Genomic DNA, 16,920 nt, shown 5'->3' on the forward strand with positions numbered 1-16,920 from the left:
CTTCAGACGTGTGTTATTCTTCTGAATCTGGTCCAGTTCCTGGTGGGTTTTTTTCTTTTTTAAGTCTAATTTTGGCTCTAAGCAGACACAAAACAAAGTCACATCATTTATTTTTCTTTCCTTGGAACTAGCTATCAGAGACGTACAAACAAACAGTTGTATCCCAATTGTATTAGCACAGCGAATGCCACTGTGTTTAGGGCTTTTAATAAACTCTCATGAGCATCTAGGCTGAATGATTTGGAAATAGAAAGGTGCAAAAAAAAAAAAATAAAAATAAAAATCCCTGTTGTTTTATGTTAGAGCCTCAGCAGGGCCTCTGCGGGAGTATGGCAATGAGTGGGAAGCGGTTTGCGGTATGGTATGTTGAGAAAGTTTTGTGTGGGTCTGTTTCTCCACTGTGGAATTCAGTGTAAATTAGTAAAATCTATAAGATATAGATAAAAGCCATCTCTGTTCTAGGCTGCAAAGCTGTAACAGAGCATTGAAAACTTTTGGGAAGCATTGTAAGAAATATTGGGCCAGATCTCTAGCTGGTGTAAATCGCTGTAGTTCCACTAAAGTTACTGGAGCTAAGCTGATTAATATCAGCTGAGGGTCAGGCCTGTGATTTATAAGTCTCGGAAGTGTATTATTAATCATGCTCTATTACAGTAATGCCTAAGCATTCACTAAAATTGGGCCCCCATTGTGCTACGCACTGCACAAATACAGGGTAGCAGACTGTCTCTGCCCCAAACAGCTTACAGTCTAAATAGACAAGGCAGACGTAGGAGGAGGGAAAGGGGTATAACACAGAGCGTACCATGTGATGGCAGCAATCATCATGTTCGTGCCATGGTGGTTGTTTTGTGGGTTTATTTGGAAGACGTCCTATTGCTTTACCCCTGGCATACCTCCCCGTGTCTAGTTACACATTCTTCGGGGAAGAGACTTTGTGCTAAATTCCATTCTGTCACTTCTTTATGCCAAAGGTGGCCGAATCGCTCCCTGTTCACAATATTTATGGTGCTGGAAGGCAATCATGGTCCAGTGGCTAGAATGAGGGGTTTTCCTGGCTTTTGTGCTAATTTGGGCGATTTCGTGCCTCAGCTTCTTGATCTGGAGAATGCGGATAGTGGTACTTGCCTACTTCTAAAAGGTGTTGTGAAGATGTATTAGTACAGAGGTTGAAGAGTCTGGCTGGAAGGTACTCGGTGCCCATGAAAGAATCTTAAGTTAGAATTTGGCCTTAAAAGTGCCAAGTATTTTCACGGTATGAAAAAAGATGTTGGCTTAAGTTTTCAGAAGTGACGAGTTATTTTGGGGGCTTCATGTTTTGAGTGCCCGACATCAGGGACCTTAAAGGGGTGTGGAGGCTCAGCACTTTCCAAAAAATCTGGCTCCTGTAAGGTTAGTCAAGTTTAAGCATCCAAAAATTTGAGCCACCAGTCACTTTAGAAACTGGGTGGTGGGGGCCCAGTTTTGTTGGGGTGGTTCTGTTCATTTTCCGGGAGTTGCACCTTGTTTTTGCACTGCTCTGATTCATCAGAATCGTGCCTGCGGCTCTGAGAGGCGCAGCAACTCCCGATTTCATGAATACGGAGTCGTCGGACGAGCAGTAGAGATTTTCATTCGGCTTTTCAAAGAAGTGGCTTGCAGCAAGATGCGCAACCTGGTAAAATAATCAAATTTCATCAGCTGCAGCGGGAACTGTTGCTGGGAACATTAAGCAGCATTATTCAGTCTTAAATGTGGATGTTAAAATGACCAAGCCACTGTTTAAAATCTGGTTTGGGGCTGGATGCCTGGTAATAGTTTAGTTCATTCCTGTGAAGGATTTGCGCATTATAAACTCCTCTTAAGCAATATGCACACATTAGTTCGTTAGAGCTTTGATCTGGCTTGTTGGGAGCAAGGTCTTTAACACGGGAGTTAGAAACTCAAGAGTTGTGGTTTTATGATGTGCAGAACTTTTGACATGATCCCTAACTGAAGAGCCTAATTGGCTTTTCTACCTTAATACTGAGCAGTTTCTGTCCCCCACACTCCCCCTTCTATCAGTGTTGTTCGTTAGCTCAGCACTGGGGGAACTTTCGCGTGTGTTCTAGATCAGTGCTTCTCAGGTTATCTGATGTGGGGGACCGGCCAATTTTTTTCCCCAATGTGCGCGCAGACCGGCAGCCGATGGCTCGCAGACCGGCACCGGTCCGCGGACCACCATTTTGAGTAGCACCGTTCTAGATGACAGATGCTTAGTCCAGTTGAAAAGCACTTGTGGGTGGAAATTCAAACTGAATGCTATGAATAGAAATGTTAGGAAAAGGTGGTTAGGCAAAGCAAGGTCTCTGAAAAACGAAGCAGGCTGCTAAAAAAGATAAAAATCCGCGTGCCACAGTAGCAGGAAATGATAAAACCATTATTCCCCACCCATCACCAAAAATACGTGCTGCTGATTAAAGGGCTGGGGTTGAAAGAAGCCGAATATCTGTCACTCCAAGACTTGGAGAAGCCATCGGGCTTCTCGTGAGCTAACTGACGGCAGCGGAAATAAAAATGCTCTGGGTGTTACCCTGCTTTTCCTCTGGGCTCTTCAAAGTGCTTTACAGACAGAGACCATAGCTTGGATCCTAAAACGTGTCACCGCCTGGGGCCTCGCTTCCCCACTGCTTTGCTCGTTGTGTTGTCACTTACACTTGTGCAGTGTGTGGCTTCCATGATCAGCCAAGGCTAGGCCTTGAAAGGAAAAATATCCCAGTGGTTAGGGGATCTAGCATTGGACATGGGAGACCCAGATACCCCTGCTCCACCATGGACCTTAGGGTAAGTCACTTAGGGCTAGATTTTTTTTTTCAAGGTATTTAGCTGCCTATGGGAGTTAGATGACTAAATATTTTTAAAAAATTTGCCCCTTAGCCTCTGTGTGCCTCAATTTCCCATCTGTGCAATGGGGATAATAGTACGGACCTGCCTCTCAGAGGTGGTGTGAAGATAAATATATTATAGATTGTGAGGAACTCTGATACTATGGTAAAGGGGACCACATAAGTAACAACGGCCTTGTCTGCACTACGGGGGGGGATCGATCTAAGGTACACAACTTCAGCTATGTGAATAACGTAGCTGAAGTCGCCGTACTTGGATCTACTTACTGCGATGTCAACTGGAAATGCTCTCCCGTCGACTCCCCTGGCGCTTCTCGTTCAGGTGGAGTACAGGAGTCGACGGGAGAGCGATCTGCGGTCGATTTAGTGGGTCTAAGTCCCGCTAAATTGACCGCCGATGCGTCGATCACCACACGTCGATCTCCCGGTAGGTGTACACAAGGCCTTGGAGCGACAGGTCCCTGGAGCTAAGTTTATGAATTGGATGTAGGTAGTACCTAGAAATATTCTAGCACCGTTGTATGAATCCATGCTCTTGTGTAGAAGAATTATCGCAATGTAGGACTGGATGGGATCTTGAGAGGTCATCTAGTTCAGTCCTCTACACGGAGGCAGGACTAAGTATTATCTAGACCATCCCTAATAAGTGTCTGTCTAACTTGTTCTTAAAAGCCTCCAGTGAAGGAGATTCCACAACCTCCCTTGGTAGTTGGTTCCACCGCTTAACAACCTTTATAGTTCGGAAGTTTTTCCGAATGTGTAACAAAAATATCCCTTGCTGCGGTGTAAGCCCATTACTACTTGACCTGTCCTCAGTGGCTAAAGAGAGAAATTTATCACCTTCCTTTTTACAACAACCTGTTCCTTAAGTATTCTAGGATGTATTTCATCAGGGCCTGCCGATTTGAAGCCATCTAACTTGTCTACGTAATTCTTAGCTCGATATTTCTCTATTTTAGCCTCACATCCTACCCTGCCTAAACTGATGTTCATGATGTTAGGGTGTGGCTACACTTACAGTGCATGTGGTGGAAGACGCTCTCCCAACCACATAACGCTGTGCATGCTATCTTTTATGCTGACGTAACGTATGTCGCTCGGAGGGGGTAGAGGATTCACATCCTTGAGCGACATAAGTCTTGACAACTAGGCGGTAGTGTAGACATAGACTTAGTCCTTTGATCGCTGCTAACCTTTTTGGTGAAAATCAAAACACAAAAGGCATTGAACACTTTGGCCGTTGCTGCATTTTTTGTCATTTGTCTTTCCTTCCTCATCGAGTAATGGGCCTACCCTGTCCTTTGGTCTTCCTCTTGCTTCTTATGTATTTGTAAAAAGTTTTCTTGTTACCCTTATGTCCATAGCTAGTTTAATCTCCTTTTATGCCTTGGCCTTTCTGATTTTGTCCCTATATGCTTGTGGTGTTGTGTTTTTGTTGTTTTTTTTTTTTTTTAAATAGTCATCCTTCGTAATTTGACCTGGTTTCCACTTTTTGTATGCCTCCTTTTGGAGTGTCAGGTCATTGAAGATGTCCTGGTTAAGCCAGGTGGTCTCTTACCACACTGCCTTTCCTATGCACGTTGGGATAGTTTGCCCTTGTGCCCTCACTAAAGTCTCTTTAAAAAACTGCCATCTCTCCTGAACTCTTTTTTCCCTTTAGACTTACTTTCCCTGGGACCTTACCTACCAAGACTGCTGAAGTCAGTCTTTTTGAAATCCACTGTCTTTATTCTACTGTTTTCCCTTCTACCATTCCTTAGAATCAGGAACTCCTCATTTCATGATCACTTTCATGCAGGCTGCTGACCACCTTCAGATTTTCAACCAGTTCCTTTGTATTTGTGAGAATCAGAACAGTCTCTCCTCTAGTCTTTTTCTCCACTTCCTGCAATAAAAAGTTGTCTTCAAACTTGTTGGATAATCTGTGCCCTGCTGTGTTATTTCCCTAATCGGTGTTTAGATAGTTGAAGTCCCCCATCACCCTCACATACTGTGCTTCATTGACCTATTCTTTCAGGTTAAGTGGTCTGACTCTACACTAGACCTTTACCATGACATCACCCTTGTTTTTTTTTTACCTTTTCCCAGAGACTTTTAACAGGTCTGCATTCCATCTCTAGCTCAGCATCAGTGCAGATGAATATATCGTTGATATACAAAGCAACTCCTCCCTTGACCCCATGCCTGTCCTTCCTGGACAAGCTGTACCTTTCTATACCAATATTCCAGTCATGTGAATTATCCCAAGTCTCTGTGATGCCAATTATGTCAAAATTATGATTATTCTCCAGTATTTCTAGTTCTTCCTGTTTGTTCACCACACTTCTTGCATTAATGTACTAACATCTAAGGTGTTCATTAGATTTCCCCTCTAGTCTCTCCTTTGTTATGATTGCCCATGTTCCCTGCCAGATTCTGATCCTTCTCACAGGTCCCCATGGTTTGGACTTACCTGTGGGCTTTTGTTTCCTGTCTCTGTAGAACTGAGTTTAAAGCCCACCTCCCTAGGTTAGCCGGTCTCCATCCAAAGATACTTTCTCCTTCCTTGATAGGTGGACTCCATCTCTGCTCAGCAATCCTTCTTCTCAGAACAGCATCCTGTGGTTGAGGCCCTCCTGGTGAGCACAGCCATGCGTCCACCTTCAGGATGTGTCTGTTTCTGCCTGGGACCGGAAGGATGGATGAGAACCTCAGCTGCACCTCCAGCTCCTTCACCCTCACACCCAGAGCCCTGCAGTCACTTTTGATCTGCTCGGGGTCATACCTTACAGTATCATTAGTGCCCACATGGGAGAACAGCATGGGGTAGTAGTCAGAGGGCTGGATGATTCTCAGCAGTCCTTCTGTGATATCACAGATGAGTTGTTCCGTTTCTTACAGGGTGGACGGGTACGCAGTCATGCCTGTGGCATCTTGAAAACCTAGCCGCAGAGGTGATCCGATTAACATCCATGTCTTTCTGCAGAACGAGCCTTTCCGTTCAGAGTGCAGCAGTTACTTGAATAAAACTTCCTTTTTTAAAAGAAAGCCAATACTTCCCGCTGCCATGCAGAAAAAGATAGCATTTAGCTAGCGCTTTCCAGGTCAAATAGAGCCAGGCTGTATCGGGAATGAATTTGCCCCTCCCTCTTCAAAGGGCTTTATAAGTCTTGACTAACCCTCCCAAAGCCCCTCCGAGAGGGAGAAGTGTTATCCTCATTTTTCAGCTGGAGAAACTAAGGGGCAAAGTGTGTAAGGCCAACATTTTCAGAAGTGGCCACTAAGTTTGGATGCCTCCTGTTTTCGTTTTAGTGGGGGCGGGGAGGTGTCCTCCTTGAGGTGCTTAAGGGCCTGATTTTTTTTTTTTTTTCAGGGTTGCAGACCACCTGAAGATCCTGTTGATTTAAGGAGTGGGGGTTGTGCTTTCTCCGCTCCTCTGAAAATCAAAACCTAATTTTCAGTGTCTCCTCTAGAGATGTGGGGTGATATTTTCAGAAGAGCCCCAAGTCCCATTGAAAGTCGGGGGGGAGTTGGGCTTCTGTGTTGCTTAGTGGTGAAAATTTTACCCAAGGTCATGTCCACACTACAGACCTTACAGCGGCACAGCTGGAAGGACTCCTGTGTAACCGATCTACGCCAAAGGGGGAGAGCGCTCTCCTGCCGTCATAATGAATCCATCCCCAACGAGTGGCAGTAGCTATGTCGGCGGGAGAGCATATCCTGCCAGCAGAGCACTGTCCACACCGGTGATTTTGTCGGTGAAGCTTGTGTCTGTAGGGGGGGTGTTTTTTCACATCCCCTGACTGACACAAGTTTTGCCGACAAAAGTGCTAGTGTAGGCAAAGCCTTGGTGATCACTTGTACCTCTTTTTTTTTTTTCTCCCCCCCCCCCCCACCCTCCTCCAAGCTGTGTGAACTGGAGAGAATTCCAGGGTGCAGTGCAGGATGATTCATTAATCACTTTGAGAACCATGGATGGACGCCTGGCAGACAATGGAGCTCAGATCTTCAGAAGTGTCTCCTAAAGGCCAGAATTTCTATGAGTTGGCACACACAATCTAAATCAGACCATTTACTTTGGTGCCTGTATGAGAGACCTTTATGAGCCTGAGCACTTGAGAAAATCTACCCCAAATAACAGGTTTCAGAGTAGCAGCCATGTTAGTCTGTATTTGCAAAAAGAAAAGGGGTACTTGTGGCACCTTAGAGACTAACAAATGTATTTGAGCATAAGCTTTTGTGAGCTACAGCTCACTTCATCGGATGCATTCAGTGGAAAACTGAATAACTAAATAACTTGCCCAAGATCTAGGGTCTCTGTGTTACATTCTGGTTCCATGTCCTGGCTCTAACACATTATGAGCTGAATGCTTTAAAAACAGACTGGCTTACTATTTTAACATGTTGTTTAACTCTTCGATCACTGTGTCTTTTCCAGTTTTAATAGGGCTGGGGGAAAACAGTGCAGCTTGGTCAATGACAAGTTTTGGTACAGGGAAACTGATCAGTTTTGTTAGCTGATCAATGCCTTATTAAGTACATGGTCATGTTTAGCAAAGGGGCATGTTTGCCATCCTAACTCAGTTGTCCTACTTGGATTTTCTTCTGATGGTTATGGTGTGTTTTTTTTTTTTTTTTTTTTACCTCCCTCCCCTCCCGTAAATGGTTGTGTTTGAAATGTTCCCTTCAGATCAGCTTCTCTTATTTTCTGCTTTCCTTCTTCATGTAGCACAGAGCTTTGTTATTGCTTTGCTCCGTCAAATACATTAATGGTTGTTAAGTCTCTCTCTCTCCCCCCCCCCCCCACAGCGTTCCACCGTTGGTGCTTGTAGGATGCACAACATTTCACCGTGGCTAGATGCCAGCTCTGGCACATTAAAGCCACACAGATAAGCTAACAGTGGTTAGTGTTGTTGTCTCACTTTGGCTTATTGTCTGGTTTTAAGCTTGAGCTGATTAATTTGTACCAGGAGGGAGCGAAGGGAGCATGACAGAGACAGAAAGGCGGCGGTGGATACTGTCGGGTGAGGAGGGTGGCGGTCAGAATGGGTTGGGAGTAAGAACAGATGCACCTTGTAAGCAGAGTGAAAACAGCGAATGACAGAGAAGACCTGTGCAATTAAAGGGACTGTCTTATGGGTTGTGGTTAGGATTTTCAGAGCAGGTAGATGCCTAAATCCCATTGATTTTCCGTGGGAATTGGGTTTCTAGCTTGTTTGCCCAGAGGAAAAATATGCTTCAGATTCAGAGGCTTTTGAACACCACACGAACATGGGGGGGAAATATAAAGATTTGCTAGAAACAAAAACAACGAGGAGTCTGGTGGCACCTTAAAGACGACGTGGTTTTTTTTTACCCTCGAAAGCTTAGGCCTAAATAAAGCGGTTCCTCTTTAAGGTGCCACCGGACTACTTGTTCTTTTTGTGGATACAGGCTACCACGGCCACCCTGCTAATGCTAGAAACGAAAACACCGTCATCTCTGAGCCAGCTCCTCTGCTGATGTAAAAAAGCATTGCCCCTTGGACAGAGCTACACTGGGTTACAGCAGCTGGTGCTCTGTTTTATAGCTCGGCTTTGCCATAAGAAGAGAGAGAGAAGCTCTTTTTTCTCTCTTTTTCCTTTAAAGCAATTCAATCTTTGCTTTTTCTCAGTGCTGTAGACATGGATAAAAAGGACCAGTTGATGGCTGGCAATGCACCAGCCTAGAGTCTGGGGATCAGTGTGCTGGTCCCAAATTTGCCACTTATTGTGGGTGAAATTTCATCCCTGTGGACGGGATCGTTACAAGGCTGATGCACCACTTGAGTCCTGTTTAAGCCTTATTTTGAGGTCTGAAGTGGTGCACATAGGCCCGTGCTAGCCCTCTGTGCTAGGGCAAATTTCCTCCTTTGTGACCTCAGGTGAAATCTTGGCCCCTTAGAAGTCAATGGCAGTTTTGCCATTAACTTCAGTGAGGCCTGTTTTTATTCCTCACCTTTCTGCTGGGGTTTCCCCAGCTGTGCCTCAGTCACTCTCTCCATCTTAAAGGAGCAATTTTCTCAGACTCTTAAATTAGGGTGCTAAATTGGCCTGTAGGGGGGTTGAATGCTCAAAAGGAGTTAGGCTCCTAGCTTCTATTTAGCCTCCTGTCTTCTTTTGAGCATTCAGTCCTAGGAGCTTTAAACAGATATCTGGGCACATATGTATATATTTGTGCATTTAAGTGTAGAATTTTGTTGTTGTTGCTCTTTTCGGCAATGGTAAGAAGAGACTGGTCAGTTTCATTTTTGATTTTGGTCAGTTTCACCATTTGCTTCCCAGGCACTGTTGCATTGGGGGTTCCCAATTGTGCTTTGAAGAAGGTTAAAATGTAAATGCATGTAATGATTTCTGTTCATAGTGGACCACTTTTTGAGGTCCTTACCTTGGGTTCTCCATTTACCTCACCGGGAATGGGCCTAAATAAGACCTGACTTACAAACGAGTAGGAATGTCATCCCAGATCCTCAAAGTTATTGAGGCACCTAACTCGCATTGATTTCAGTAGGAGTTGCGGCCTTGAGGTTTAGAGATTAAATTGACTCCAGTTCAGAGAGCCAGCACAAAGTTTATGCATTGCTCAAGTCCTGTTTTGCAGGCAATTGTGTCTCACAGGGGAGAACTTAAATTTTAGTGCTTTAGGGCTGTGTCATCAACCACTTTTTTCAACTTTGATCTTAAACACAGTCCCCTTTAAAGATTAGAATTTGGCATTGTTTGTGTAGTAATAATGGAGACCAGGATGAAAACATTTGGGTCATGGAAGGGAGAAAATCAAAGCAATAAACAAATGCAAAATAAGCGGGTGATAACAGCATCTGCTAAGAGAATGATTTTGAATCCATCCTGAAGTAGCTAAGCCACACACTGCTTCAGGAATTGAACATCTGTTGCTTCCAAAACAAAGGAAAAAAACTAACAACAGTATAAGCAGCGGGGTTCCCAAGAGACAAATTATTCAGTAGGGTCAGAACGGGACGCTGCATTTCACATGTGAAGCTGCGAGACTGGGTTTTCTACATTTTTCTAGTGGGTCGGGAACCCTTGCCTCCGTGGTCTGCTAGCAAGGTAATACCCAAGAGTCATTGCGGGAAGCTAGGAGTGTGTGGGGGGGAAAAAGGGAGGAAGAGGCAGATGGATTCTCATAAACTTCTCTATAGACACGTGAAGCATGGCCACCTTAAAGAAAAAGCTTTTGTTTCCCTCCATGCTAGCAAGTTCTGTGTGAGGCCTGGAAGTAAATCTTCCTATTTTGATGCATGTACACAACTCCCGCTCGGGCTAATGGGAGTGGGGGGTCGTCTAGCAAAGGGCAATTGTCACGCGCTAATCCAGGGACAGTGCCTAGTTCTTTCCCTTCAGTGTGAAAGAGCCGATCCTGTTTGATTCTGGTGGCTGACCCTGATATCTAAAGGACTTGGATGGACATAGGCTCATTGATACCAGCTGGAGCTTTGCTTCTTGCATTTTCATTTTGAAGAACAGTTGAGGGAGCCTCTAGCGGCTGGGGGACTGGGCCATGACCTCACTGGTCTGATTTTCAGTTGGCCCTCTTCCCAAAAAGCACAAAACATGCCGAGTCTTTCTCCTTCCCCACCAGTGTGGACACATTCTATCAATAGAGAGCTGCCATATACTATTATAGTTGGTCAGGCTTGACAAAGCCCTGGCTGGGATGATTTAGTTAGGGATTGGCCCTGCTTTGAGCAGGGGTTTGGACTAAATGACCTCCTGAGGTCCCTTCCAACCCCGATAGTCTATGATTCTATAGTTACACCTGCAGGGATACCAGCGTAAGGCATCTTTATCCAGTATAACTGTGTGGCCACTGTGGCTGTACTGATTTCAACTATTTTGATAGAAAAATCACACCTCTTACCAAAATAGTTACATCAGTACAAACCTGTGTGTAGGTTACGCCTAGGCCTGATTTGGAACCAAAACTGTAGGGGTAGATTTGAGTCTCCACTCCTTTCCCCTCCTGGAAATCTGAAGGCGTTCAGAGGGGGTTCCAGATTTGTTTTCCACTCCAAGTTTGGGGCCTTTTTAATTCCTGCTGTTTCTCTACAACAATCAGATCATCATGCGGTAGCCTGCAGTAAATGTGGTCTCTTTGTTCAGTGCTGTCTACTCTCCACTGTGGCAAAGGGCATAGTTTTTTAATTGAGAACTTAAATAGAGAAAAGGGCACCATCCTAATAAACAGCCATCAGATCTGTCTGGTCTCTGCCCTTTTGTTGCTGATGCCTGGCCGTAACGAGCGGTTGTAATGCTGCGCTTGGTTGCAAATATGTCTCGTCTGCTGTTGCTGTCTAATCTAAATCTATCCAGTGTATATAATGTACCCATTACCATAGTCTCTGACTGCTACCATACCCATGTTACTGTCACACTGTTTCCACTGTGTTATACCCACTCTGTGTCTGTCTTGTTCATTTAGATTGTAAGCTCTTTGCGGCTGAGCCCTCCTATCGCTCTGTGTTTGTGTAGGGCCGGGACTGCATTCTCAGTTGGTCCTTAGGCATTGTGGTAATTAGCAATATGTGGTTTGCAAAGCAGCCTGAGAGACTCTTGCAAAAGGCATTGTATTATCTCGATGATGATGATCAGCTGACAGCAGCTTTTTGATCTGAGTGCATAAATGGAGCAAGATTTGGTTTGCATAGTCTCAAACCATCAAAGAGCTAAAAGAAGCTGTAGAAGATGCGTCAGCAATGCTGCTTCCATGCTAGATGTTCCTAATCCCTAGTGCCGACTTTTTCCCCTCACAGATGTGCCACTCTCCATTTGTGTAGCCTTATTATAACCAGCTGTGGTTTGGCTTTGTCAGAGATCAGATAGAGATTCCCCATCTCCCTACCCCCCCTCCAATTACTCACACTTGGACAGCACATGAAATAAGAGAGCGATTAAAGTTCTGATTCGAGACGCGAGAGTCGATCCTTTGTGCCGGGATCTTACAGCTGTGTGGTGTTTAGCCCTTTCGTGCTGGGGGCAAGATTTCCTAATGATCTCTAATTTGCACTTCTGTAGTCCTTTTTCATCTAAGCGTTCAACAATTTAAGCCTCTCCGCATCATGGCGTGTTAGGTAATAATTGTGCCCTTTTTATTTTTGTGCAGACTGAGGTTCAGGAAGACTCTGACCAACGTTTTAAGACTTGGGCACCTAAAAGTAAAATTCCCGAATCCATATTCAGACACATAAATAAGTGGCCCAAGGAAGAACAGTTTTGTGGTAAGGGCACTGGGCTGGGACTCGGGAGATTATGCTGCAATTTCAGTCCCTTTCACGGACTTTCTCTGTGACCTGGGTCAATTAGTGTCTTTGTGCCTCATTTCCCACTGGGGACACAATCTCACCAGGGCATTGGAAGTTTAAATTCTTAACTGTTCACAAGGCTGTCAGGTATGGCGTAAACGATTCAGAGCGGAAGCAGCTGCTTTTCACGACGGGCTGAGACGCACCAACTCATTTCACAAAAGGCTGCCGTCGAAGCTGTCGTGGCTACAGAGCTATGCTGGAGTTGAAGTTGCGATGCAGAGGCCAAACGTTTGGCGTTACACCCTTTCCCCCCCCCCCCCCCCCGGCAGAATTACTTGCTACATTTAGCAACAGGCACAACTTCATCCAAAGGGCACAAATATTGCAACCATTAATTGCAGACAGTCACGTAACCACCCGTCACAAAAAGGGAGGCGACGGCCAAAGCTTTTAATTCGTGCAACAAAGATGGTTGCTTTACGTAATCCTCTTGACTTCCGGGAACACTCACTCATCTCGGGCCGATCGGAGACATCGTTACGTATTCAGATGGCTGGCTGTAGCTAATGAGGCGTTCAGGGAAGCGACGCTGTTTCTACCAAGCTTCTCGTGTAAATCTTGGATGGTTTGTCTGGCTCCGAGTAAGAGCAAAGGGATGGTTTGTGATACGGCAAAGGCCTGAGGACTCTGTCTCTCATTTCAGCATTTCCATCACGATTTAGAGCCAAATGCTGGGCTGATTGCAACCCTGATACTTAACAATATAGTTAAAAATAAACTGCTCTGTTTTCTCTGCTGATAACTAAGCAGGATTCGTGTAATTTTTTCCCCCCTGTTGGCCAATGTATAATCAGCCAAGCTCTCCTCCTTCCCTGCTCTCCCCCCTCCCCCCACAAGTTCAATTTGTGACCTCTGAAGCCATGAGATTGTCTTTTTTTCTTCCCCCTTGAGCAGCTGCCCAGTCTTTCAGACTCTGGCTTTGTGGCCTTGTTCCATGCTCGTGTTTTTTTTTTCTCTGGGATGAGGAGCCCTCTGACTGCGCTGTCCTCAGGGCTTGCTGGATCCAAAGAGAGAGCTCTTCTTAGTACTTACGTGTTAAACAGTTTTTGGAGGGGATATTAAATGTCATGCTTCAGGGTTTTAGGGTTTTTCACCTGTTTATCTCTGAGCTCTTTACAAAGGAGGGTAATATCATTATCCCAATTTTACAGGCAGAGAAACTGAGGCACGGGGAGGGGAAGTGATTTGCTGGGTGGCAGAGCCAGGAATAGAATGCAGATCTCCTGGCTCCTAGTTCACTGGACCATGGCTGTACCTACGACGTTGGTGTTAGGTCTAAACTGTCAAGTCCCTAATGGCTCTGGACTTGCATCCCTGATGCTGCTCCAGTTGCAATCGGTGGAGGCCCTTGAACTGGAGTCCTCTCAGAAGAGGTGACTGGCAGCACATTCTCCGTGAAGGTGTTTAGAACTTGCCCCTCCTTCATCCACCGGAACCCAGATTTGCCAACTTCCCTGGGCATGCTGCAGAACCCACCTGGGGCGTTGGGGAGTGATGAACTGGGATGTAGGGGGGTTGGTGGGCTAATATCAGAATATCAGCAGCTCAGACAGGGCTTTAATCTGAAGTTTTTGCATTGACTATTGTTTTTAACAGCTAGGTTATACAGCTGGTGCTAAAAAAAAAAATCAAAACAATAGACGAGGGGTTCCTTTTCTACAATCTGAAGTTGTACAGACACTCGGAAGGCCTCCCTTGTGCATACGTATTGTGCCACGAGCAATCGCAAGGTCTACTGTACAGCACTTAAGCCCCACTTGAACCTTGGGCTGAAGGTGGACATAAGTATGCATTGATCTTGGCTGAGCCCCTCTGCACACGGGACACTATCACACTGGATCTACAAATGGCACCTTAAAAGAAGTTCATTGAAGGGGTGTGTGAATATATACCAATTGCCATGGTCTCTGCATTGACTGCAGTGTGCAAGTTGGGAGTCTATTAGCAGGTTTTAAAGACATTTTGTAGCCTTAGTTAGTTTGGTGGATTTAAAGAAGAGCTGAACTTGCTCGCTGGAGTCTTTGCTGCTCCCCCTTTGGTGTTAGCTATGGGATTATGGTAGCAGCAAATCTGAGAATAGGTGCAGACAGGGTATCGTTTAATCTCATCTTTGTATTTAGACTGGAAGCTCTTTAGGGTAGGGACAGTCCTTTTGTTCTGTGTTTGTTCAGTGCTGAGCACAGTGGGGTCCTGGTCTGTAACTGGAGCCTGCTAGGTGTTATAATAATACAAAAATACATTCCAAACCCTTTGGGGTACCTTATCCAACATCTCAGAGGGCACAGAGTAGACAAAGATGTCCCTCAGTTTGACTGGAAAGCTACTCACTGATGCTCATGCAGGGAAGTATTGTCTGTTTGTTTGCTTGTTTGTAACCCTAATAGGAAACAGAGGAGTAACTGTATACATAACTGTACGTATAACTGCCATGGTTTGAATTTGCACTGGCTTTGAGCTAGGAATTTCCTCTGCTCCAATCACATACAGTTGCAGTGAAACACACTGTAGTAACTGAATTATTTCCTGCTTTAGTTTTTGCTTGTAATCAAATGGCAGAGTGGGTTCTCGAACCCTGGGCTTTGGGAAACGCACAGATCCAATTTTTTTTTTAGGGGTGTGTGTGTGTGTGTGTGTGTGTGGGCGGGGGGAGAGGAACATCCTGTTTCACAGAGTCAGTGGAAAGTGCTGTCTGTCTTGGATGGATGCTAAAGGCCTTTGGACGCACATTCACGGGTGCAAATGCTTTGTCTTTTTCCAGTTGATCACGTAGTTCCAGAACCAGGGACCAGCTTACTCACTGCATTTGACCAGTGGCGAGAATGGGCGGATAGCAAGTCTTGTTGCGATTACTCTCTGCATGTGGATATCACGGAGTGGCATAAAGGGGTTCAGGAGGAGATGGAAGCCCTGGTGAAAGACCATGGTAAGTTTCGGGATCATTTAAATCTATATGTTTTTACTGATTGCATTTTTTTTTCTTTTTTTGGTTCTGAAGACTGGCCCTTGTAGATATTTTTTTATTCTTTTTTTATTTGTTTTGGTCAAATTACCAGCCAGATCAGGGTTCAGAATGGTGTCTGTTTTTTGGTGGGGGAGGGGAGGGGGGCTTGGTACATCAGGAGGCAGTGTTGTAGGGGGGCTGGAGAAGCCAGGTTAGTGTATAGGGTGGGACTGGAATCCAGTCTTGCCATTCTGTCTCCTTCCCTCTGGAGTGGCGTTTAGGCAGGAGACTGCACTGACCGTGTGTAGGGGGTAACATGTGATGCCTAGGGTGGTACTAACCCAGGGCTGCCGTGGACAGCTACCCGTGTCATTCAGAACAAGGCATACCAGATCCTCAAATGGTCTAAACTAGCATAGCTGCATTGTCTTCAGTGGAGTTTCGGTGAGCTGTAGCCGTGGAGGATCTGGACCCTCTCTAGGGATGGGCACCTCCCTAAAGGAGTGATAGACACACTCTTGTAGGACATATCTCTCGCCCGCTGGCCAGTGTCAGCAAGAGAGCTGTAAGTCATCCAGGGGAGATAGAGGAGGCCTGACTTTCCTTTCACGTGCAATGGTGCAAGTCCGGAGTAACTCATGGAGTTCATAGAATTATCAGGGTTGGAAGGGATCTCAGGAGTTGTCCCTCCCTGCTCAAAGCAGGACCAATCCCCAATTTTTGCTCCAGATCCCTAAGTGGCCCCCTCAAGGATTGAACTCACAACCCTGGGTTTAGCAGGCCAATGCTCAAACCACTGAACTATCCTAGTTAAACTAGTGTAAGCGAGAAACGAATCTGACTCAAGAAGAACAATCCTTCAATGACCAGTGAAAAGAGGGGAGATAGATAAGATGATCGGATAGGTCTTTTCCATCTCTGATTTCCTTGACCTTTAATCCCTGGGCTGGAAGGATTTTCCATCCTGTTCCTGGTTTGAAAAAAAACAACAGCAACAAACTTTTACATCCTAATGGTGGTTTTCCCACACATCCTGGTTAAGAATTTTTATCCTGTCATGTGCTGTAGAATGCAGGGGAGGGGAGGCCATGAACTCTGTGGTTTGGTCAGCACAATGCTTTGTAGAAACGCTCTGTTAGTAATTCCCCAGCCGTCTAGCAGGAGGGAAATCAGACAGCCGGTACCCATTTTGAAGGTATTCTGCTTATATTTTTTTTGTTCAGCCTCCCACAAAGCGGAATCGGAAAGATGTATTCTTTTTTGGTGTTGAGTGGAGCTCTAAAGGCTTAGCTCTCCTTTCTGCCACAAGCTGGGCTCCATCATTCTTACTAGTGGAGTTTTTAAATGTCACATGGCTAAGAAGCTGGTGGCCTTTAATTGTGATTTATTAAGTGTTGTGTGCGTTTCATAGCAGATTGAATTTATTTCTTTATTATTTCTGCTCTCTGGGGGAGCCACACCTTATTTCCAGGTGTGTGTCCGTGGCTCATCAGTTGTACGGTCATACTCTGGTATATTTCCGTACATTACACACTGTGCGATCGATTCTGCTCCCAGTGCAGTCAGTGACAAACTCATTCATTTGATTGGCAGTACCTTGATTTACTCCAGCCAAGGATCTGGCCCTCAGAGCCAAGAAGGATTGGGCTGTCTGTAGCAGACCATTCCATTGAACAGATGCAAATTCAGTTCATTTTGATGGGAAGAAGTTAAAAGTTTCTTAAAGCCAGCCAATGTCTAGACTTGTTTCAATGGTGCATCTGGTCCACTCTGGCAGGAAGGGGAGAGTCCTC

General features: G+C 45.3%; 1 protein-coding gene across 10 annotated transcripts in view; it reads left to right on the plus strand.

Annotated features, from left to right (window-relative positions):
- DPYSL2 (dihydropyrimidinase like 2) overlaps nucleotides 1–16,920 on the plus strand; it is a 92,596-nt gene that overhangs the window by 42,671 nt on the left and 33,005 nt on the right. For all 10 annotated transcript variants that reach the window (XM_043503210.1, XM_038384693.2, XM_043503208.1 and 7 more), the window contains one exon: nucleotides 14,945–15,109. In XM_043503210.1, the coding sequence (XP_043359145.1) occupies nucleotides 14,945–15,109 (165 nt within the window). The remainder of the gene's footprint in view (nucleotides 1–14,944; nucleotides 15,110–16,920) is intronic.

Source organism: Dermochelys coriacea, chromosome 26, assembly GCF_009764565.3.
Source record: "Dermochelys coriacea isolate rDerCor1 chromosome 26, rDerCor1.pri.v4, whole genome shotgun sequence".
In the NCBI taxonomy this organism is placed as follows: domain Eukaryota; kingdom Metazoa; phylum Chordata; order Testudines; family Dermochelyidae; genus Dermochelys; species Dermochelys coriacea.